This window comes from Engraulis encrasicolus, chromosome 21 (assembly GCF_034702125.1).
Source record: "Engraulis encrasicolus isolate BLACKSEA-1 chromosome 21, IST_EnEncr_1.0, whole genome shotgun sequence".
NCBI lineage: Eukaryota > Metazoa > Chordata > Actinopteri > Clupeiformes > Engraulidae > Engraulis > Engraulis encrasicolus.
Genome location: NC_085877.1, coordinates 14,756,366 through 14,781,705, shown reverse-complemented (window position 1 = coordinate 14,781,705; position 25,340 = coordinate 14,756,366). Strand labels below are relative to the sequence as shown.

General features: G+C 43.4%; 2 protein-coding genes across 2 annotated transcripts in view; one reads left to right on the top strand and one right to left on the bottom strand.

Moving 5' to 3' along the window:
* hspa12b (heat shock protein 12B) overlaps positions 1-9,486 on the top strand; it is a 59,588-nt gene extending 50,102 nt beyond the window's left edge. The window contains exons 11-13 of the mRNA XM_063186254.1: positions 294-552; positions 3,686-3,789; positions 7,701-9,486. Of these exons, the coding sequence (XP_063042324.1) occupies positions 294-552; positions 3,686-3,789; positions 7,701-8,401 (1,064 nt within the window). The 3' untranslated portion in view covers positions 8,402-9,486. The remainder of the gene's footprint in view (positions 1-293; positions 553-3,685; positions 3,790-7,700) is intronic.
* A 1,241-nt stretch (positions 9,487-10,727) lies between these two features.
* Positions 10,728-24,658, bottom strand: cct7 (chaperonin containing TCP1, subunit 7 (eta)). The gene is made up of 11 exons (XM_063186253.1): positions 24,565-24,658; positions 23,508-23,661; positions 23,153-23,259; positions 22,570-22,748; positions 21,992-22,163; positions 20,670-20,834; positions 19,949-20,137; positions 15,352-15,449; positions 13,952-14,084; positions 12,249-12,455; positions 10,728-11,605 (listed from the first exon to the last, which is right to left on the bottom strand). The coding sequence occupies exons 1-11, from the start codon at positions 24,568-24,570 to the stop codon at positions 11,375-11,377; spliced, it is 1,641 nt and encodes a 546-aa protein (XP_063042323.1). The 5' UTR covers positions 24,571-24,658; the 3' UTR covers positions 10,728-11,374.
* Between the last annotated feature and the right edge of the window lie 682 nt (positions 24,659-25,340).

Sequence of the window (25,340 nt, the reverse complement as noted above, 5' to 3'; positions counted from 1 at the left end):
CACAGAGCTCTAAGACCCCCACCTGGCGACACAGGTCCGAGTCCTGTCCCATCTGACTCTCCCACTCTCTTTCTGTCATACTCTCAACTATCCTATATACAGTAAGCATTAAAGACACAAAAGCCCTTAAAAATTCTTACATCTTTTCTCCTCTCCTCTCCTCTCCTCTCGACCGCTCTTCCCCCGGTCCTCTTCTGCCCTCTCGACCACTCTTCCCCTGGTCCTCTCCTCTCCTCTCCTCTCCTCTCCTATCCTCTCCTCTCCTCTCCTCTCCTCTCCTATCCTCTCCTCAGGTGGCCCGTATGGTGCGGTGGGCGTGGACCTGGCCTTTGAAGCCTTGCTCTGCCAGATATTCGGTGCTGACTTCATCGAGAGCTTCAAGGCCAAGCGGCCGGCCGCCTGGGTGGACCTGATGATCGCCTTCGAGGCCCGCAAGCGGACCGCCGCGCCCGGCCGACCCAACGCGCTCAACATCTCGCTGCCCTTCTCCTTCATCGACTTCTACAAGAGGCACCGGGGGCAGAGTGTGGAGACGGCCTTGCGCAAGAGCAAGTAAGGAAGCTAAAGAAAAACAAATCCGGGATTGGAACATTGGATTTGAACATTGTGTGAAATCAAGGCCGATCTGGGACCCCCTGATGCACTTTATGATTGGCCAAGTCCACTGTATATTCAGGATGCACCAATGGGCTGCCCTATATACATTGTGGGTCAGTCTTTTAGGGAAAAATTGGGAGAAGAGAGGAAGAGAAAAAGCATTGCTTGGGTGGAATTTACCGGTATATGGGGGGCCTTGTCATGTTTAAGTTTGGGAACCCCTGAACTAGAGGAATGAATGACATCGCTGTAGTGTAGTAGGGAGACTAGAGAGTCCATACTTTTTGTGCCAATCTGTTGCCTCTTAAAGAATGCCAACCCATCTTTCTGTATTGCGGCAAAGGCCTTGTCAATATAGATGATACTGATTGCATTGTATACCCCAGTATTATTTCATGGGAAAACCCCTCTTTTCATCTCTGAAGTCTGTTAAACCTTTTCGCGTCATCACAGATTACTTCACCATGCCACTTTAGTCATTTCCTCTTGGTTACGGAGCTAGAAGAATGACTGCTTTGGCACAGGATACAATTTCAGGGAAAAGATTACGATGGAAATTCATAATTATTTAATACATGGTGTTGTAAGATTAGAGGAAATGGTCACAGATATGCTTCTCCACAAGATGGATGATTTGTAATGAGATTCTTCACAGCTCTCTATGAGAGACACACCTAATTTGGCTAATAGGTCCTCCTTGTACGGATGGATAGCCGTTCAAACATTATGAGGCAATTCACACTGTGTTTTTATGTCTAATTGTCGTCTTGGTAGACTGCACCCCTGCTGTTTGATTGAGTTTAATTATCTTGAAATGAGAACCCCTGATTCTCCTCTCCGACTTGTTGATATTGGAGCCAGCTGAGAAAATTGGATTCAATTTTATATTCCCACCTCGTAGCGCGCCACGTCTCGTTTGTCAGTCAGTAATTGTCACAGTCTGAAAAAAACTGATTTGTTTTGTCTAGATTTATTGTTGTTTTCTGCTCCTTTGCTTTGTATTCAAGAACGAGCCATGAGGGCGTTGATTAGCTATCTAATCGTGAAAATACCTGCAAGCTGTCTTGTACGGCAAGCCAGGAGGAACAAATCCCAAAATGCCAGGTTGACAGGTTGATAGATGAGGTTTTACCACAGGGCAAGAATTTGCATTGCTGTGTTTACACTCCATGCTTGCATGATGGACTGTGTGGACTGAGGAAAATGGAAAAATCCATGACGGCTTCCTGCCTCTGGTACACAATGTCTATGAAGCATAAAGATCATGCAGAAAGGTTTTATATTATACATGGGTTTACCGTTTGTAAACAATCCCTGGCTGCGCGACGCTGGCTATGCACTGTTCAACCTCGGATTGTTGGAAATTGCTGTCAATCAAAAAATGAAGCCACGTGGTTGGTTTCTTAACATCTTGCCCCTCCTCACGACAGGAATTTTTGTAAACAAAAAACCTATAGGCAGCGTGAAAATTAATCTATTATTTTCGTGAAGACTTCACGAAAGGCGGGCAATAACGTGAATGCACCACGAAAATTAATATATTTTTTTCGTGAATACTTCCCGAAATGAGTGAGATACGGTTGGATGATGTGCACAAATGTTTATACACAGTAGAAATCTTTCTTTTTTTATTTTAACCCAGTAACACATGGTCCATGTTATAAATTAGCTGTTACCTGAATGGCAATGACCAAGTCGTAATGTAGGCTATTACTTAAGGCCTTGTGCAATATCATAGTGATTGTGTCGTATAGGTCTACTATGGTAGTAAAGTTTTTTTCAGAGAATACAGCGTTCCACAGGTGCAACGGTATGTGTTATGTGGCTACTGTTGTAGAAACATTACCTGCCATACACATAATATACTCACTCATATCTCAACTAACACACACCCGCATTCCACACTCAACACCAAATGCACTTATCACTGGGACTGATGGTGCTTAGAGGTTGGTACAGGCTGTTACATTCCTTAGGCTCGGCAGAGTAGATATATCTGCTGAGATGACTTGGCCCTGACTGTAAGATCTGACTGACATGTTTTACTTAAATCCAATTAGTTAATGGGTGGAGTGCGAACCTATGGCCCATACAACTTAAAACTGCCTAGCTTCTGTATGTTCAGTTAGATCCTAGTGTGGTAGTGGTTCATATGTTTTCACATTTGCCCAGGTAATTAGTTTTGACTGTATAAAAATCTGATCTGAAGGGTCATTCTTGATTTTCTTGATCTATGAATCGCCATGTACTTGTCCAAAACAGAGACAGCTCTCGACTTGTGCACTATTTCAAAATCTTTCTCTGTATGAGTCAGTTGGTACATTTTAAGCACTAACTGTGTTGTGTAGTTATTGGTTTGCGGAAAGGTAAGGTAGTAGATCTGCTTTCGACATTTGACTAGCTAATTGCAATTCTGACAGCATGGAACTGTGTCCAAACAGGAAAGCATGTACAATATGCATATCCTAAATAGGGAAGATTACATTACATTACATTTAGCAAAAGCGACTTACAGGGATTGACATACAATCAAGTACAGACTGTGCGGTTAATACAGATTGTACAGTAATACATCAATTGTGGAGGAGGACCTATTGGCTGCACAAGGACAAGTAAGTGCACAGGGGTGTAGAGGGTTAGGGGTGAGAAGAGGTTATGCAGGTTTATTATGCAGGGAAACTATGTCAGAAGAGACAAGTGCTGTAGCTTTTCAGGCTACTTAAGATTTGTAGGCAAAGGTCAGGTCAGGTCAGGGCCTAAGTGCACCTGCAAATAACGGCTGCTGAATGCCCAAACCCTTTTTTTTGGAAAAAGTGCCCTCAGCCTATTAAAACTTCTCTGCCTCCAAAGAACATAAAACATCTTGCATTAGAAGGTGTTCATTCAGCGCTAACATACCCATATTTTTTTTATAAAAAAACCCCTCAAATCCAAAGAGCCTGAATGCAGTGTATATGTCGCTCCAGGCGCTTAAGGTCAAACAACATAGTATATGCAGCATCAGAAAATAGGTTAATTCAAATGGAGGAGATGCCAATTGTTAAATAACGGAAACTCTCTCTCTCTTTCTCTCTCTCTCCTGCTACAGTATGAACATAGTGAAGTGGTCGTGCCAGGGAATGCTGCGGCTCACTCCAGAAGCCATGCATGAGCTTTTCCAGCCCACCATCAACAACATCATCAAACACATCGGTAAGGCTTCTGATGAGCACATCCCAATGCATTTACCCCATACATTGTATATAACTAACTGTTCTATTTATACGTTCTATGATTTACCATGACACATTTACATTTAATGTTTTACAATGTATTGATCCTCCTACCTGAGACATAGGACAAACATTGCTTACAACTACAGTGTGTATGATGTATGATGATTGTCTTTTCCCTAATCAGTTTTTCAGACCCATTTTCAGACAACAATTTTGATACATATTATCAGTACAGCATAATTCTGGCATTTTTCTATTGCCTTTAACTAATGATAATAGAGATGTATTAACCCAGTCATTCAAGTAGCAAAGCTTTGGTCTTGGCAAAAGTTTTGCTTCTTAATGAACCCTTAATCTGAAGGACTTCTGTTTCATCAGACATCAATGAAAGCCTACTAGAACAGCTGCTGAAGCATAAAAGGGCTTTGATTTGAACACTGACTTGTTCTCAGGGCTTCAAAAGCTTGCTAGTCTTTTTTTTGTTCGTAGTAACTTCCTTCAAAACACCCTTAGAGCAGAATCTCTTCGTCGCACATTGTGATCTATAGTGCGGTACTTCAGCCAGATCTCAGTTCAGTTCCATCACCTTCCTGACCCCTGTTCCTCTCCTGTCCCACCCTCACGCTAACACCCTTTTACCACATAGGAGTGCTGCTCACTTGCCTGGGCCCAGTAGGCATGTGCAGTAATCAGCCCCTGGGTGGCCGCATTAAGCACTGTGTAAAGTGCTGGGGGAAACACCAAATGTAATCAACTTGCCACAGCTCTGCTCCTGACCTTCCTGACCCTGTGCTGTCCACCCTCTCCCATCCTCGCTCGGTCACTCTCCAGTATTTTCCCACAGAGGAGTCTGCTTCCTTCAGCCTGTTTCTACAATCATGTCAGAGATGTGAACATGGAGTCGTTCTACATAGCGTTGCATGAAGGAGCTGACGCATTCATGCAATCATTCTTGTAGCGCAAAGCATTTTTTAAAATGAAATCCCTGACTGAAAAAAATCTGTTAAAACAAAGACATTTACTATACAGTACTGTACTATTATGTTTTCTGAAGTGCTTGGGAACACCCTGATGTTCTCACGCATCGTAATCAACCTGTCCGAGCTCAGCTCTGCTCAAGACCTTCCTGACCATGTTCTTTCTCTTGTGTTCTGTCCAACTCTCATGTCCACCCTCGCTCGTCTCCACCCTTTTCCCACGGAGGAATCGACTCTACACTGTGTACAGAATTATTAGGCAAACATGTTTTTTGACCATATTGTCCATTATATGCATATTTTCCGCTACCAAACTCTATGGACATGAACACCTATTGGATTTAAGCATTCCAGGTCATGCATATTGGTATAATAAGAGACAGTGTGATCGGAGGGGCCCAATACCCTATATCAGGGCAAAATTAGTGTGCATAATTATTAGGCAACTTTGTTTTCCTCTGGGAAAATAGGCCACAAAGGAGATCTAACAAACTCTGAAAAGTCTATAAACAATTTTGAAGTCTTCCAGAGGGATGTGGCTGTCTTGAAATTGCCCAGATATTGGTCATATCCGTCTAATGCACCGTTACGAAGTCATCAGTGTCACATGCATTGTGCTCACAAAGTAACTGCCGGATTGAGAAGAATTGAAGGTCAAACTATCACAAAATGATTACCCTGCAGTGCTGTTATATCCCAGAACTGAAACCTACACCGTGTGTCCACAAAAACATTGTATTCAGCACTCAGAGACATGACCAAGGTAAAACAGGTTGAAACTTGAAGACCATTCAACAAGAAATGCAGTCAAGACAGGGTCAAGAAAGGTCTTTAGACAATTTTGTCAATGGTTTTATGAACTTGTGAAAGTGACTGATAATGGACCAGATCGATGAGCCCATGGCTAGATCGGTAATGTGCACACTCAGATGAGTTCCTGAGTTCTACTCAAATGCCAGCAGAATACTGCATAAATACCACTGTCTTCTTGAAAGTTGCAAACTTTTCCCTCACAGATCCAGCTATGGGCTCATCCACCCTGTCTGTCAATAGTCACTTTCACCAGTCCATAATACCTTTAAAAACTCTGTCCTAGGGTATTTCTTGACCCAGTCTTGACTTAATTAACTTGTTAAATGGTTGTCTGGTGTCATCCCTTCTTACCTTTGCTATGTCTCTGAGTGCTCAACAACCTGTTCTTCTGGACACCTGATGGAAGTTTGCATTCTGGAATATGATAGCACTGCAGGGTAATAATTTTCTTGTAGTTTCACCTTAAATTCTTCAAATTTTTGGCAGTGACATTTCATGTGAGACTGATGACTTTGCAACGGTGCATTTGATACTTCTGTGCTAACGTTACCAACGTCTTGCCAATTTCAAGAGAGCCACATCCCTCTGGAAGACTTCAAAATTGTTTATAGACTTTTCAGTTTGTTAGATCTATTTTGTGGTCCATTTTCCCAGGAGAAAGCAAAGTTGCCTAATAATTATGCACACCGGATATTGGATGTTGGGCTCCTTTGATCACACCCCCATCTTATTATACACATATGCATGATCTGGAATGCTTAAATCCAATAGTTTTTCATGTTCATAAAGGTTGGTGGCAGAAAATACGCATAAAATGGACAATATGGTCAAAAAACATGTTTGCCTAATAATTCTGCACACAGTGTATATTACCAAAAGTATTCGCTAAGCGGCCTTGACTCACACATGAACGTAACTGCCATCCCATTCCTAACCTATAAGGTTCAATATGAATTTGGTTCGCTTTTTGCATCAGCAAAGCATGAGGATACCAATACATTTTGGACAATTCCATGCCCCCAAGAGTGTTGGAATAGTTTGGAGCGCGACCCTTCCTTTCTTTTGCCTCCGCAGAGGAGCTGGTGGCCAAGCCGGTGCAGGGCATCTAATAAAGCCCGTCATCAAACACATCACTATACTCTTCTGTACCTATCCATCTCCTTCTCCAACCCCAAGTTCATTACATTACACTTAGCTAACGCTTTTAAAAAAAAAATCCAAAGCCACTTAGTTATTTTAAAAGGACACTGTGCAGGAAATGGTCAAAAAAGGTACTGCAACTATGCTGCTCATTGAAACTGGGCTGCCTATTGCCAAATTTGATCTTTACATGAAAGTTTACTAAGTAATTAACAAATATTTTCTAGTATGGTCCAAGTACAGTCATTTTTGCAGCTAAAAATGGCTATTTTTGGAATTTCAAAATGGCGGACCATGGAGAAGATCCCCCTTTTCATGTATGAAAAGTGCAATTTTTCCAGTCATAATAAATACTTAGAATTTGATGCTGGTGGTAAGTATTCATGAAAAAGGTAACATTAGTGAATGGGCAGCAGGAATTCTGGAAATAACTAAAAATCTCACACAGTGTCCCTTTAAGAACAGGGTATTGGTTACAGTGCGCTTCCTCTTGTAATGGCTCTACGGGCCACATGTGGACCCGTGCCTGAATTTGCCCACCTCGGTTCTATGAAGTATCACACATATCTGACTCTATAGTATACTACTGACCCCTGTTACATCCCTCTATCATCTTTCATCCTCCACAGAGGAGCTGATGGCCAACCCGGAGGTGCAGGGTGTTAAATAAGGAGGCCCCTTATGTAGTATCGCAAAGAATTCTGTTACATACTGCTTACTCTCTACTGGTACTGACCCTTGTTATGTCCTCCTCTCCTCTTTCTTTACCCCTCCACAGAGGAGCTGATGGCAAAGGCGGAGGTGCAGGCAGGGCATTAAAAAAGGAGGGCCCCCAAGCCTGAGTTTGTTCTATGTAGTATCGTAAAACTTTGGGAATTCTGTTACATACTGCTTCCTCTCTACTGGTACTGACCCTTGTTATGTCCGTCTCTCCTCTTTTCTTCCCCCCACTTCACAGAGGAGCTGATGGCCAAGCCGGAGGTGCAGGGCGTGCGTTTCCTCTTCCTGGTGGGCGGCTTCGCCGAGTCTCCCATGCTGCAGCGGGCGGCGCAGCAGAGCCCCCTGCTGGGCCGCGGCGGCGGCTGCCGCGTCATCATCCCGCAGGACGTGGGCCTGACCATCCTCAAGGGCGCCGTGCTCTTTGGCCTGGATCCCACGGTGGTGCGCGTGCGCCGCCTCCCGCTCACCTACGGCGTGGGCGTGCTGAACCGCTACGTGGAGGGCCGGCACCCGCGCGACAAGCTGCTGGTGAAGGACGGCCGCGACTGGTGCACGGACATCCTGGACCGCTTCGTGGCCGTGGACCAGTCGGTGGCCCTGGGGGAGGTGGTGAGGCGGAGCTACACGCCCGCTCGCGTCGGCCAGCGCAAGATCATCATCAACATCTACTGCAGCGTCAGCGACGACGTCGTCTACATAAGCGACCCCGGGGTGAGGAAGTGTGGCCAGATCACCCTGGATCTGCCCGATCTGGAGCCAGTGGCAGGGGCTGGTGCCACTGGGGGTGCTACTGGGTGCAACAACGGCACCGGAGCCGGAGTGGAGCGCCGGGAGATCCGCACCACCATGCAGTTCGGAGACACAGAGATCAAGGTGATGGCAATCGACATGGCGTCGAATCGCTCGGTGCGAGCCAGCATTGACTTCCTGTCCAATTAGAAAGGGATGACCTTTGACCCTTGAGGGACTGTTTTGAAGTTGGCGTGGGCTTTTTTCGTCATGACGTCAGCCAAGTTCTGTTTTTAAGTGAAGCAGGTATACATGACTACAGGTTTCGGGCAAAAAATGTGGCGCCTATGTGCATATGTCTATGCCACAGAATGCGACTGAATACCTGCTCCGAATGCATTGAAGAGTTTGCTGATCATTGTTCAGTGTGCCCGAAAAAGGCCCATCAGAGTTTCAAGCTTTAAGCAACTAGACTATTTACAGCTTGAGGATAGTTCGCTCCTCATTTAAAAATCTTCGTCAGTTCTGGTCACTGTGGTGGGAAATGCTGAAAGATCTAGAGATCTCCCTCCCTCCCTCCGCTTTGCCCAGAACTAATAAAACTACTTGGATGAGGAGCAGAGGTGTCAAAAGTAAAAGTAAATTCATAGTGCAAGTACAAAACCTCCATATGATACTATGATACTACATAACTGTTACACCATTTACTCCATTGTACCTAATGAGGTAGCTAGACTGTGTTGTTACTGAAGGACCCAACACAAACTTGATTCAACCATTGCAGTCAGCTGATCATAAGACAAGCACACAGGTCTACCAGTTACTCAGATGAGCTACCTGTGCTGGAAGAAAACCTGTTTCTTTTTTTTGCTTTTACTTTTAACACGTCTGATAGGCGAAACATCTTCAAGCACAAAGATTTCCTGTAGCTGCAGCTAACCTGTTTGGGTCGTGATCTGGATGAATGACAATCTTCACAGACGAAGGACAATTGAGGAAAATGGGAGAACGTGAAGAGGCACTGCATGAAAAAAAACATCTCAAAAAGAACATCATTTTGGAACCATGTTACTTAGAGAAGGAAATAATGGCACTTATGTTTGATTGTATTGGGGGGTTGACATACATCAAGTTTCTTTAAAAACCAAAGAGCTAAGTTTTACTGTTTTTTTAATTATTATTGAAAATACCTGCAGTGTACAGGGTAATCAGAAGTTATTGTGCTTTGTGGAGTTTATTGGGCGTTATGGAGTTGGTGCCCCCTTGTGGCACAAACATAAATCTAATCAACATTTTTTTAAAAATTAAATGATGCTGGAATTTCTCTTGGAAAATAAGCTGGGACATTAACTTTTAGTTCACACACTGTACATACCTATTTATATGACTGATATGGTATTCTTAAACTGCACGCTGGGACCTATCCACTATATTGACTGGAGTATTTGTTATGATGACATGTATCGTGTATTCTTGTATTCTCTGCACTTAGCTTTGGTTTCGTTCTTGTGTACCTTTTTTGTATTAAAGACCATAAAGCTTCGCCACCACCTGTTCCATGTCGTCATTTACAGATAAGTCATGTCTTTTGAGCCTGTTGTTCCAATTGTATTAATAATTAAATCAAGCCATCTCCTCCAGGAAAGACACCACACTCAGTGCAGTCGAACTGTCAAAATTTGTTTCCGAAGACTGAGAGGCTGGGTACAGCCCCTAATATTGTAAACATTGCCCTGTCGTAGCTGGGCACAGTATTGAGACCCTTGAAGAATAATATAATGCTGAAGCCTTGAGGGCTTTTGAAAAATGCCAGAGTGAGTTACAAGATAGAACAGCCATCAAACTTCACCAAATAGCCCCGAGTAGTCCCTAATGTAGTAAATACTTCAGTTCACACACAAACAGTTAACACTGTACTTGCTTGTAAGTAGTGTTGCACCGATACCATTTTTTGGCCCCGATACCGATACCTGGCTGTGCAGTATCGGCCGATACCGATACCACTCTGTTTGAAATGTATATATATATATGAAGGGCTGTAGTGCATACTACTTGGATGTAAAATCATTGCATGGCTTTGTCAGGCTGCTGCCTACCTTTGTGAAACAGGAAAAAGACTAATACAAAGTGAATCCAGCAAAACTTTTTATACTTTTTAAATACCTCTATGAAATAACTCATACAAGCATTGGTAAATGGTATCGTGCCCTATTTGTTGGTACTCGCTGATACCGATACCATATTAGTGCCGATCTGGGCCCCCTCCGATACTGGTGTCGGTATCGGTGCAACACTACTTGTAAGTCGCTTTGGTGAAAAGAGTCTGCTAAATGTAATGTAACGTCAACATTGCTATGCATTGAAGAAATATGTAGAGAAAAGTCTAACACCTAAATAAAGGCTTGAGGGCTTTTGAAAAGCCATAATGAGCAATACAAGCTCTGATATGAGAGCCTTTGAAATGCGAGATTAAGGTTTGAAAGGCTGGCAAATGAGGCAGAGAGAAAAAAATGATTGAGACCGGGACTCGTCCGAGAGCTGTGGGAGCATTCATTTTAATGGTCCAATAAATAACTCCACAGAGTGTGACCCAACAGAGAAAAAAAACGGCAAATCTACTGCAGCTCAATAATCAGTGCTTATCAGGAGGGACGAGGGAGAGTCCAAATCTGTAGCGCAGGCACACCGAGACGCTGAGAGGAGCCCTCCCTGCCTGGTTGACTCATCATGACTGACTGGTAACTCACAATACAGACCCAACTCTGCTCAAGATTGATGAAACTAACTTGGGGGGTGGTGAGAAGGAGTCCAGTAAACGGGGTGGACAAACAATTAAAAAAAGTACAAAATGACATAGAATGATATTTTTGCAACAAAACTAAGTACAAAGAATCAATTTTCTTTTTTTTTGCAAACAAAAATAAATGGTGGGTGCTTGGGTGATTGAGTGCAGAGACAGAAGCCAAATCAATTGGGCTACTACCGCTATTACCAGGCGTGTTTTCTGCAACCGTATGGTGAGTATGTACTTTGAGAGTCCAGAGTCCAGGCTGACCTTCATTGACGATCTGCCCCATCAAATGCCAACGGGAGACAGCAGGAGCTGAGAGAGAAGATGGGGTGGGTGGTGCAGGAGCTAAGCACAGAATAAGGGGGGATTTGGGGGAAAAGGGGCGATGGTGCTTAGTGGGCGTGGGGGCGTCCGCGTCCCCTGCCCCGGGGCATGCCTCCGGGCGGGCCGTCCATGGAGGAGCGGGGGTTCCTGATGGTCTCGTCCACCGACAGGATGAGGCAGGCAGCCTCGGAGGCGGCGGTCAGGGCGTTGATGCGCACGATGGCCGGCTCCCACACGCACGCCGTGAAGTTGTCTGCAATGTCCTCATTGTTAACGTCCACGCCGAACCACATGCCACCCTGTGCAGGAGAGGGAATTACAACAGAGGACATGGGGAGATTATTCATTGAGATCGATATAACCATCAATGCAGAACTACCACATGCTGTTCCACTGACATCTCTTCACACACAAAGGCTGTGTCTTACAATTTACACCCAATGTGTTAGTAAAAAGAACCTGGCGTTTGCTCTCCATCCCGCCATTCAGGTATTTCACATACCGATAACAGTGTCAGTCGTTATGTGTATGTGTGCTTGGCATGGAGCTTGTTGAGGATGCATTGGATGTCTCACTGTATTTACTGTTTACCTTTCCAAAAATTAGAATATCTTTGATGGAATTATAGAAATATTTTTTTCAAATACTTTCATAGATTATAGACTCATGGCCCACATTTTTTTAAACTATTCCAATAATTCATTTGCTTATTCTTTACATATTTTGAAAAATACTATTGTGATGAAATCACCATTTTCTTCAGAAAAGAGGGGAGGAAAGGAAAGGAGCAGTTTATCTAGAATTGAATTTACACCCATAAAGGTGGTGTGTAACCTGTGCGTGCTTGGTGAGGAGCTTGTTGAGGATTCATGCACAATATGTCTCTAAAATTTTTTAGATCAGGGTAGTGGTCTGTGATAATCGCCTACTGTTTGTCGTTACCTGTGCGTGCTTGGCGCGGAGCTTGTTGAGGATGTTGGTGGCGTCGAAGCCGGCGTTGTCGCAGAGCTGGCGGGGGATGATCTCCAGGGCCTTGGCGTAGGCGCCGATCAGCAGCTGCTGCTTGCCAGGGATGGTCCGCGAGTAGTCCCGCAGGTACTTGGACAGCTCCATCTCGATGGCACCGCCGCCCGCCACCACTGAGTCATTCTGGAGACAACAAGTAAACAAAAGAAAGAGTATTAAGTAAGCAAAACTATAAGCAAAAAAATGGAAAAAGGTCGTTGTTCTCCTTATGGGCCGTTAACACAAACGAACAAACACGTCATAAATGTAAGAATGTTAAATAATTCTAGTACTTCTTTACAAATGACAAGTCATTGCGTGCCATTTAATGCAACCTGTCGTTAAAAATCAGAAAGGCAACCGTTACATTAGAAGTTATTGCCATCATTATCATTCTATGGGGCATCAATAAGGAATGGCGCTTCAGCTTAATGCAAGAATACTTTTTAACGGTTGAGCAGTCCCACGGAATTAATGTATACCTCCATCAGCCAATCAGAAAACGGCCTTCCCATTTCACCAGCCCGTAATTCGAAATAACGACCAGTGCTCTATGCTGGAGGCTTGCATCATTTATTAGAGCTTATTCTGCGATATTGAACACTTGACTGAACCTCATCTCTTACTGACTAGTCAGGCCCCCAGGGGGAGGCAGCTACGTGGCTCTTCCATCAGCCACCATCATTGTCATTGCAAAACCAGGTGATGTGTATTATTATTATTGCTAGCAGAGACATAAAGCCATCGTCTGTTAGCAGAGTTAGAGATTTAAAGGTTTTTAACTCTGGTTTGTTTGCTGAGGTTTGCATTCACTTACTAAGTGGTGTGCATTTCAATGTATTCATTTACATTTTATTTATGATTACCATTACTGGTTCAGTGCAGACTATATGAAGATAAATGGAAGGATAAGGATTACTAAACATGACAGTCAAGCTCAAATATCAGATTTGGCATTAAATGCAAAACTATGGGCTCTAGTTTAAACATGAACATGATGCATATCCTATATCCTATTTCAAAATTAATACAGAAAACCCTATTGATTATTTTTTGAAAGCCCAGCTTCACTTGTGTGAAAATCCCAGAGGCTGTAACCGGTTTGACACAAAACAAAGGCACCATCCCTGGTTTGGATTCACTTTCTTATCAACTCCTTGCAAGTGTTGATTAGTGTTCGAAAACCATTGAGGACTTCTCACAGAATGAGAGAATATTTCCCAAGATGGACATTTAGTAGCCTTAAACATCCAATTAGGTGATAAAAATCTCATGTTCAGTTGTTTTCTTGCATGTGCAAGTTTTCTTTCATGCACTATAAAGTAGGTCTTTCAGTCCTGCTACACTTAATGATGGGCCAATAATGAAGCTGCTTTCATAGGCAACAGTCATTAAAAAAACAGTACAAATAAAACAAGCGATAGGAGAGCGATAAGGCAGCGAGGGACTGTTTATTGTTTCTGTTCGCACGGAGTCTATTCAGAAAATAGCTGTTTTTGCCTGACAGCAAAAAGGCATCAGTAAAATTGAATTAAGCCAGGTCAAGTACCGTCCATGAGCAGTTGGCAATCTTTGCACAAGGGAGGAGGGGACTTCGGATGATGGAAAGGACCCCATGTCGCTTGTGCGTCTCAACCTACCTTGATGGCCCTGCGCACGATCATGATGGCGTCGTGCAGCGAGCGTTCCGTCTCCTCCATGAACTGCTCAGCCCCGCCCCTCAGGATGATGGTACATGTCTTGGCCTTGGGGCAGCCCTTGAAGAAGTTGTACCTGAACACATGCACAGTCATGTATTACCATCTTGACTGACTGTTGATTTCTCTTTTATTGCATCTGAAATAAATCAGACTTTAAGTCAACAAAAAAGGGAAAACTAGTGAAAAAACGCCTGGCTTAGCGTAACATATCTTTGAGAGGACATGAATATGACGCCCATTATGGCAAAATTCGAAAAATACTAATCTGTGCCCACACAGACCAACACATTCTCAAACCCTGACCTGCCAGTAAAGAAGTGTTTTAGCATGCAACACAAAAAACGAAACAATCAAGATAAATGGCTGATGGCTAACAACACAGCCATGCATCAAAACAGCCTATACAGCCATGCTGTCACCACTCTCTCAATCTCCTGGTAATGCCACTGACATCTTCACCTGTTGTGGCTTCACATGCATTTGGTCTGATGGTAAATCAGACGATAAGCTGGCGAAATGTTGTGTAGAAAGACCCTTGAGACACACAACATAGAGTGAAATTAATGAGCCAACCTAAGCCCTACATCCCACAATCAATAACCACGTAAAAAGGCCCTAAAGCACACCGGGGAAAACAACTACAACAAACACTTTAGATACCAAAGAGCTCATTTGACGTCCATCATCTGTCTGAGCTAACATGATGTCAAACCAGATTGGTTGTAATTTGCCAGTGGCTACATGGAGTGGATAAAAAAAACTTAAGCTGTGAAATCAGAAGGCAAGATAAGGGTGTCTGCTTTCAGATTTGACAGGCTGTGGGCCTTTCATTTGTTCTTCACGTCACTGCAAACACATGCAAAGCCTTGTTTCATCTCACAATACATCACATTTAGATGTAATATTAAGTCTACACAGTTGCAAGTCATTGAAATCTGGCTTTTGTACAATTTATTCTAAATCAGATACTTGTATTTCTTATTACTCCTTTAGAGAATAACAAGAACCAGATCCATATGCCATTCTGACAACTGATGAATGGCTGGAGCCAAAGGCTTGGCAGCTTGCCTCGACCATAGCCTGTTTACATGCTGTTTTTTTCACTTAGCAAGACATGAAGTTACTAGATGTCCTCCATTAAAATGAGGTTGATTGATCTGTCAGACACTCATATCCATATCCCATTCTGACAAGTGATAAACGGCTGATGCCCAAGGCTTGGCAGTTTGCACAGCCTGTTTATGCTCTTCTTTCACCTTGACAGACACCAAGATGATCCAAGTTTTAGCAAGTGTGATGACTGATCTGTGAGGCACAACTGTGCAGCAGATATTCCTCACCTCTCTCCTCCGACCTGGACTTCCTCGAAGAGTTCACACCGTCCCAGCACGTCATCGGTCATGGCACCCACACTGGTCTGGATGGAGCCTCCACACGCCTGCAGGACAAACACAAATGTACCAGTTATGGACTCTGAAGAGACATGGTCGTACAGTGATGCTACTGGCAGCTGGATGATGCGTACAATTCCCTCCTAACTTCCTCCTTCCTTTTACTCCTCAAAATGTTCTGTGCCAAGTCTTTCTTTAAAAAAAATATTATTTAAATCTGATTCCATATTCAAACCTCTCCTCCTCCTCTTTAATTTGCTACAACCAATGAATAAAGCAGCCATCCGCCATCTTGCCAAATTTTTGCAGATATGAACATGGGTAAAAGGTAAAATAAGGCCTTTAGTGGGGTACTTTTTGTAAGTATGCACGCATGAGTTATGAATCAGTTTTCTGCAAATTTGAATGCTGTTTGTAAGGTGTAACAGGCTTTTGAAAGTTGAAAACCCAGAGGGTACGTCTGTGTTTGGATGCGACGTGAATGCAAATGCTGTAAACCTACAGTGTGGCATAATCCTTATGATGTAAGAAGGAGTAGAGCTAGTCCCGACGTTCTTACGCCATCCACTGAACGTGTTGCAAAGCTGATAATCTGCTTTAGTCCACAAGGGAAACTGACTTCAGATGTGTTCCCGCACCGGTTGATACAATTTGCTTAAAAGTCTTAATGCTAAAAAGAGAAATATTTTTTTCACTTGGTATTTAGTCATGTGATGGTGTGCGGAGAGGAAAGAGCAAAATACTTCTTATAAAACTGACAATACTTCTCAACTGCCTTGAAACTCCACAGAAAAGAGAGAGTGACAAGGACATTCTTAACCCATTGTGTCCTGGAGACACGTATACGGGTTTTTCAGGATTTTGAGATTTTAGCTGTTTTATTACCTATGTGTTTATGTTACACATTACAATGCAAGGGGAGGGTCTTGGTTTTTCTATGTAACTCATTTCATGTTTGTATGTGTTTCGGAGGCTGAGATATTTAGGATTTAATAGGAAGAGGTCACCCTTTCCCAAAAAGGGCTTAGGACAAAATGGGTTAAGCAAGCGACACTCCAAAAAATAAACTAAACAAAATAAAAAGTGTGACGTCGTCCGTCAGCTAAAGCCCGATTTAAATGTCAAACTCTTTATAAACAGAAAAAAAGAAAGAAAAAAAACAGGATTAAAAGTCTACCTGTCCAAAGTCAGTCTTTTGTTCCCCGTGTAGCTTGATCTGGAGGGCCAGTAAAATGTGATCCCCCTCTCTCTCCCTCCCTCCCCTGTTGGTGCCAGCCCTCACGCATGGCTGGCCTCACATTCATTTCCTGCCATAACCTTATAGTCCTGGCAGGTGGAGTATTGGGTCCTTGGTAAAAGCACATTTTTCTTTTGACAACATGAATGCATGTTGTTTGAGCCAAATGAATTACAGCTGTTCAAAAACTTATTTTGTACAGAGCCACTTTTGTTTTGACAGAAATAATAGATCGGACAGAATAGCCTTCAGCCTTGACCATTTGATCATGTAACAATTTGAAAAACGGTTTTGTAACGATTAATCCGAGGGTTCTACCAGTGCAGCTCCTTTTCAATCACCTTACTGCACGATGCCCAATACTCTTCTTTAACTCAGATGAAATGTGTTATTTCTGCCCAACAGTGCACCACATTGTTGCCAGCAACAGCAGCAGCATAGAATACTAAATGTAAAAAAGCGGAACCACATTTATCATAAAAAGTCTACTAGTTCCACTCAAATGCCACAACACTACCTCTACTCACTACTGCATGACAAATGGAGAGTCTTAACTTCTACAGTCTGATAAGGTATTACATTACATTACACTTAGCTGAAGCTTTTAGCTAAAACGACTTGCAGTTAATTTAAGGACAGGCAGGGGTGATAGTGAAAAAAAAATCCCGAGCCTGAACTTTTTCCACTGCTCTAACGACGACGACAAGATACTGCATAGTGATGTAACGTAGGCCTATTTTGACACATTATTCAAACATTTGATAGCCTGTGTATGACCATTATTCAAGCCTGATAGTAGAAGAAAACCCTGAACATGTAACACTTTCTGAGGTAAGAATAACCTAATGGCTAATTATTATCGATGTTTTTATTTTTGCAAACTCTGTCAAGCCTGAAATCAGGCATAGAGCCTGAATACTATCAGCCCTGGACAGGGTATTGACTACAGTCCCTGGAGCAGTATGGGGACAGGTTCCTTGCTGAAAGGGCACATTGTCCATGGGCCATGGAGTGAGATGGGGAGTGGAAGGGAGGGATTCGAACCTGCAGCCCTCTTCAGATTTTAACAAGGTAGCACAATCACCACAAAGTACAGTAAATAACAATAGGCGAGTACATTTAGGGTTTAACCCCAAAAAAATTGATACAAAAGGTTTTTTTTATGGATTCTATTACTATTGGACCTGCTAAATGACATACTAAAAATCTAGTAAAATCTGACTTTGGGAAATGAGTTTTTTTCAACATGGCTGCCATAGGCTTATTATAAGGGTCAAGAGACACTCCAGGTGAATAGGCCAAAAAATTTAGCTTGCCGATATCACCATGAAACTTAATCCGGTGATTACTCACATATTTGTGAGAAAAAAATGTATTGCAAGTTTTCTGAAATGTTATGTTTTAATATGGTAATTGGACTATATCTAATTAAATATGCATTAAATTTCAAAATGCAAAACCTCAAAATCTGAAAAAGCCAAGCTCAAAATTACTCTTTTATTTTGTTTCTAGTAAGCCAGAAGATATCTTCAGAAGAGATTATGGATATCTCTTTTTGTTTCGTAGTAAATCTAAAAATCTTTGTGCAGACACACCAGCTAGCATTTTTTTTTCAAAACATGATTATTTAACATCTCTCTTAGATAAATAATTGAGTTTTATGTGTCTCAAGTTCTTCCAGACATTCTTTGAGTCTGGTGATATCATTCTTAGCATGTATCATGGCAAGGTCAGCTGTCCTCAAATCATAGCCTCTCCACAGAGGTGTCCTAAGGGCTGGTGCTTGGACTCCTATTTGCCATGTACACCACATCACTGGGCCATGTTATCTGTTCTCACAGCTTCTCATACTACTGTTACACCGATGAAGCACAGTTACTTTGTGCCAGAGGACTCCACGGTCACACACATTTCCGCTTGCCTCTCTGAACTATCCACAAGTATGAAGGAATGCAACCTTCAGTTGAGCCTCGCCCAAATGCACTGCTGGTGATCCCAGCCAAAGATTTAGGTTGCCATGATATCGAGCTCAATATGGATTCTGCTACTGTTGCCTCAAATAAGGCCACAAGAAATCTAGGTGTCATTGTTGATGACCATCTTTCATTCTCTGACCACATAGCCTCAGTTTCCCAGTCATGTCCTCTTTCTCATGCCCTAATTGAATACAAGGCCCTGACCCTTGACTATGACGCTACATCAGGCCCTACTCTGGCTTACCTGAAAGCTATGCTAAAGCCCTATGTCCTTTCAGGACATTGTCTGTCTCCAGTACCAACCGTTTCACCTTGCCCTCTACTTACACATGTAGTGGCTCCTGTCTATTCAGTTCAGCTGCTGAAAGACCCAAAATGCCTAGTGACACCATGATTCATCACTGATGATGTGCCCTGACAAAACAGCACATGGATATTATCATAGCAGTAGTGTCTTTATCCACCCAAACAGCACTCCAAACAAACAGATCCTGAAAACATGTTAGTTCATGCCAATGTAATTATCATGTAGTAACCTTTATTTTTAAAAACTTTGATCTTGTAAATGACACCTTTCCTGAAGTCAGATTTTCCTAGATTTTTAGTATGTTATTAAGGACACTTAGAGGTAACACAATCAGTTGAAAAACCTTTTGTATCAATTTTTTTTGGGTTTAGGTATTTTTTTTGCATAGATGTACTACTCGCCTACAACCATGGATCTGCTCTGAAAGAAACTACACCTTCCAACATCAACTTTCCAAGCCTACACCAAGCTCCCTCACCTAGATGCTTTCCAGGACTCCATGAAACACAGTCAATTTGAAACCGAGACTGAGTTTATGGGGGTAGCGTTGCCCCGCCCGGATTTGAACCCAGGCCTCTGGAGGACCAACCTGGCACTCTGACTGCTACCAAGAGCCAGGCTCATGGGTGCGATAGTCAGAGCATAACCAGAACCCTAGTGACGGTCAGCCCATTACGCAATGTCAGAATACTTGGCTTGCCTGTCAGAATACTTGGAAACTGTTGGCAAGTATTAACTGTTTATAGTCTGTGGTCTGTATAGTCTGTTTATATCAATGGCATGCTGATATGCGGGCTGATACAAAACCTCAGGCGAATAACTTTTGCTCTCTATGGTGGACAATAAGACAGATATGTTTCACCATCAGTGCTCAGCCACTAGCTACGTTTTTAATGCAATGAAATGCACCGAAACGGTCTGCCAAAACGCATCTGCTTGTGGACACATGATGGCATACTAAATGAACAACACTCAGCTTGTGAGTGCGGGCATCTCCACTTTCAGTTCACCGATATCAATGCTCACCATCATGGTCCTCTTGAGGTCCTCCTCCTGCACGCGGCCGGCACAGAACAGGTCCCTGTCGGCAAAGTACTGCGTGGCTACGTCTCCAATGGGCAGCTTGGACAGCACCACCTTGGCTCCCGAGTTGTAGATCTTCTCCAGCTTGTCGTATAGGATGTTCCACTCAGCGTCCACGATCGCCTGGTAATCCTGGTGGTGGTGGTGGTGGTGAGATATATCAAGGTTTAAACAGATGACATTGCACACTAGTTGGACAGGTGCGTATGATATTATCCCAGTGAATTTGTCATTTAAGTGCAAAAATAACCTGCACACTGTCCAGTTCTAACAGCAAACTTAAATACAACGTTTCAGTGACGCAAACTTCTTCAGATCAAATTTTTACCTGAAGAAGGTCAGATGATCGAAACTTATTATGGTTTGCTGTTGGAATGAACAGTGTGCAGGATGATTTTTTTTACACTTTGAGATGGATCAAAGCCAATCAGTCTCTGAATCAATGAGTCTTTTAACATGACAAATACCCTCAATTAAAAGCATTTGAAGCAGGAAAAGTAGCATTGACAAATGTACCTGTAGTATACCTGTAGTTTTTAGCCATACATTTCAACACTATAATGCCCAATACACGTTATTGCAACAAAGTACACAATCACTAAACTAGCTTTTAAAGTGATACTGTACCATTTCTGAAAATGAGCTCATGATGGTAATAGCCTACCTCTACGTTGTTGACGCGGACCTCTGCGTTGTCCTTCTCCGCCTTGAGCTCCAGCTCCACGTTGAGCAGGGCGATCTTAGGGCTCTCGTAGCGCTTGGGCTGCATCTCAAAGCCGGCGTAGGAGAAGGTCTTCTTGAAGGCCACGCCGGCCACCAGCTGGGAGTCCTGAGAGGAAGGAGACACAACGCATTTAAATATTGAAGCGTGGGGGGCGCTGTAACAAATTTGGGCTTGCATTGCCCATGGGGAACCGGGCCTGGGTGATTAGGGCAGTCATGGGTAAGCGGTTAGGGCGTCAGACTTGTAGCCTAAAGGGCGTCGCATACTTTACGTGCGGAATTTGGCGCGAGAACCATTAAAATGTGGCAGACCATTCATAGTCAAAAGCGCCATTTACAGGCTTTTGCTTGCATTTTCGGAAGTGTGCCCTCTTCTGTTCATGAGAGAAACGGCAGAATCTGTCGCAACTCGCAGCGTGAGTTCTACAGATGTATAAAAACAGAAAGATAAACACGCTGCTGTAGGGCTGCTGAACGTCTGACTTATGACTTACCACAATGAAACATAGATTTTTGTTGTAGCCTACATTGCCAGATCATTCCAAGACCATGTGAGAGCATTGTTCTGGCTGCAGAATTTATAAATAGATCGACAAACACAACGTACTTCTGAAAAAAGTAAACAATTGTTTCACTGAACAACACTTAAGGGAGAAGATAAAATAACTCTCCAAGACATTTTATTATCCTCAAAATGATGCAGGGTCCATTCTGTAGTACAGTAGCTGTAGCTATATCTCTTCGCAACTCCTGCTTTGTCTGCCTAGGCTACATACATGGTTGCTGGTGGCGCACGCCAAGTTACAAAAAATGTGGGGTGCACCACCTCGCGCCGTGGCAGCTTGCGGAGGGGCGTGTGATGTAATTTTGAGCGCACGCCATCTTCGCCAGGGAGGTATGAATGAGGTTAGCACCAGTTACATTAACTATGAATCCGACTTTAGGTTTGCTGGTTTGACTCCCGACCCGCTAGGTTGGTGGGGGGAGTTAACCAGTGCTCTCCCCCATCCTCCTCCATGACTGAGGTACCGTGAGCATGGTGCCGTTCCGCCGCACTGCTCCCTTTCGGGCCCCATTGGGGGCAGCCCCCTTGCACGGGTGAGGCATAAATGCAATTTCGTTGTATGTACTTGTGCTATGTGTCACAATAACAATGGGAGCGGGAGTTCCCCAGTTGGGCTTTCACATTTCCCAGCCCTGCCCCATCTATCTCTCTCTCTCCCACTGTCCCCATCAAATAAAGGCATAAAAAAAAAACCTCACCTCGAGAGCTCCTCCCTGCACCTTCTTCATGCCGATCATCTTGAGGGGCAGCAGGTCGTCCAGTGACATGACTGCGTCCACCACCATCTGGGAGAAAAACTCCTTGTTGCCGGCGATCAGCTTGGAGTTCATGGCCGTGGACGCGCACTTCTCCAGGAGCTCCCTCTGCTCTCTGGGTAGAGACAATTAAAACACATGAAAGAATCGAATCATTCTACCATTTATTTGTTCTACTTCACAAGCAGCTTTAAGTCCAATTTTCAGCTTGCATATAGTTATGGCTCTTTTTAATACACGGTGTGATGAAAAACACTAAATGCAAGGTGCGGCCTCTTTCTTTAAAAAAAAAGGAAAAGAACAGAAAAGAATGAAAACATGCAAGAATCTAGTCGATCATTCTACCATTTTTTTTGGTACCACTGTACAAGCCATTTCACAAAGTAAACATTCACACCAAAACCTAGGGTATGCCGCATGCACATTGGCCTACTTTTCTTCCGACAGCCAATGGGGCTCTCATTAATACCATTGATTTAACTCTATCGCAAGAGCGACATTAAAGTCAAAGGTGCACGTACTGTTTGTCGTCCTTCTTGATAGTGATGGCGATCTCCCGGGTCTTCTTGACAGCGAGGTGGGTGGCAGTGCGGAAGGCCCGGATGATGGTCTGGGGGTGCACACCCTCCTCCACGTACGGCTTCAGCTGCTTTAGGAACTCCGCAGCCAGCAGAGTCACCGACGTTGTGCCGTCACCAACCTGTGGAGCACACACAGACAGTCAGATTTGTGGCGTGAACACGGCAATCGGTTCAAGAGTAGGTGCGGGAACGGGCAACAGCAACAGTTCTCAAACCGTCTGAACATGCCTTCACAGGGTATTTTCAGGAAGGTCTGAAGTTTTCATTCATACAGGTCATGCTGTCCAAAGACAAATAGAAGGCAAATAGAATTCTTGGTTCTCAAATAACCTATGGAGCACCCTCTCGCCGTAATGAGGCCAAACAGAACGGGGCCGGTGTGCGTTCCCGCACCAGTTTACCTGTATGAACCTGCTGCCGTCCACGTCCATTATGCTGCTCAGTCCATTAATTGATCCATCCATCCACTCATTCATCCATCATAAAGCATGTGCATTCAACCTGAGTCCTGCACCAGACTCACCTCAGCATCCTGTGATCTGGCGATGTCGACAAGTGTTTTGGCAGCCGGATGAACGACTTCCAGCAGTTTCAAGATGGTTGCACCATCATTAGAAATAGTGGCTTTGCCTGAAAAATTATAAATGAAATTGGTTGAAGTTATATACAGGTAGTTTTGCTTCTGAAGCCTCAATTATAAAACTGAAAAGATTTGAGAGACAAATTTTGTCATAAAATCATCTCAAATATTAGTTGGCCAATGTCACAAACTTTTACATATTTGCAGGGTAAGAAAGACTCAGAACCTCAATCTTTTAGCACACCACTGCAATAGATTAAAAAAGCTGAGTCACAGTTTAATACATATCATCTCTCACCTCTGTTGTCCACCACCAGCTTGTCCATGCCGCGGGGCCCGAGGGTGGTGCGCACCGCCTCTGCGATCACCTGGCAGGCATTGATGTTGCTGACCAGCTGGGGCACACCTTGGGAGGTGTCGGTCCCTTCCTTCAACACGATAACTGGTGCGGGCTAGTAAAAAGGGGACGAGGCACACCAACACAGAGACCATTACCTTACAAGGTATGAGATACTAGCGCCGTGCATGTCAAGAAAACACATCCCACCCCAAGATGTATAGCGCTAACGACATGCTGGAATTAACAGCCTCCCCATCTTTCACTGCACTGTCTGACAGACAATGTCTTCTCCCTTCAACTCAACTGTAAGATAAACTGATAAACTGACTGGTCGCTGGAGATGTCACCAAGATTAGCTTGTAGTAGCATCCACTCACGCCCAGGTTCGAGCATCCTAATGCCTTTGTCTGTATGAGTACATCTTTGAGGCTTTAACATTGTCTTCACGGTCTTAAGATGGTTAGGTCAGACATTCGTTCCTGACACAATACATGACCAAGGTGCATGTCAGAGCAAAATGTTATCGTTAGGTTTGTGTCAGCAAGTGGTAAGTGCATTTACTGTCTAGTCACAAACGACCTAGCAAGCTAGCTGGACAGCGCATCTTCCCTTTCTTTTCTTACCACCGTTTCGAAAACGAGTTTGCACTCATTATTATAGCAAGCACGCACATATGCACTCCTCTTGCATTTCTATTGTTAGCAAAATGATTGTGCAAAAGCAGGGTGCTAGCAAGCAACAATATCTGAGATAGCCTCAGTTGTCAAAATCTTAGGAGGAGCCCGTTATTGCTATGGGCGGAGAGATTGGAGAATGGGCTAGCAAGCTAACTAGTTAGCATCACAATCACAGGATAAAATACGGATCGAGGTGATTTCGACATAAAAGATACACTGATTTTAAGGATGCCAGTTAAAATCTCTAAGCATAGTTTGTCTCCGCAAAACATGATGTGCAAATAATGCTGCGGATGATTCAGGATCTCTGTTGAATATCAGCATGACATTCTACTCACCATCATCTTTGCGGCGAGAAGAGGAAGGTGATGCCGGTTTAGCAATCCCACAATGCACTTGGAACTCTCTAGAAAAGTCCTTGCGTGTTTATCTGTCTTTGTTATTGTTCTTTTCACCACTCGATGGCGCTGCTGCACCTCTAACGATGGCTCGTAAATCTTACTAAACCCAAGTTGTTATCCACAAGTGAATGGAATCCACCTCTTCCGGTTTGATATTTCTTCAGCTGCCTGTCGGCCAGTCAATCTAGCTCTAAAAAGGTCCAAACCAGGGACAAATTGCCATAGTAGGCCTAATGGTTCCTACTTTTAAGTGATCCGTAAACCTCCTTGTATCACATATTAAAAATCTACAGCTTTATATTTAGGCTAGTGGAACATACTTTTTTTGAGGTCAAAGTTGGCAGATTTCCCATTCATTTCTCCATAGGGAGAGAATATAGGAAATAAAAGATGAATAGGGAAAAAATGTTAACTATGGCATATTCATTTGAAACTTCCACAGATGGTAACTCACAGTCAGGCAAACCATTTTTGTATTGCAAGTTTTCTGAATTATGATGATGAAATATGCAAATGAGGTCATATGTACTGAAATATGTGATACAATCTGTGGTAACAGACCAAGCATAAAACAAATTGCAATAGCCTAGTAATGGTTCATACATTACATTGATCCCTCAACCCCTCTGCATCACACATTAAAAATCTGCTTTCATCAAGTAGGTGGAACATACCTTTCCCAAGGTCAAAAGTATCCGATTTTACCAACTGAA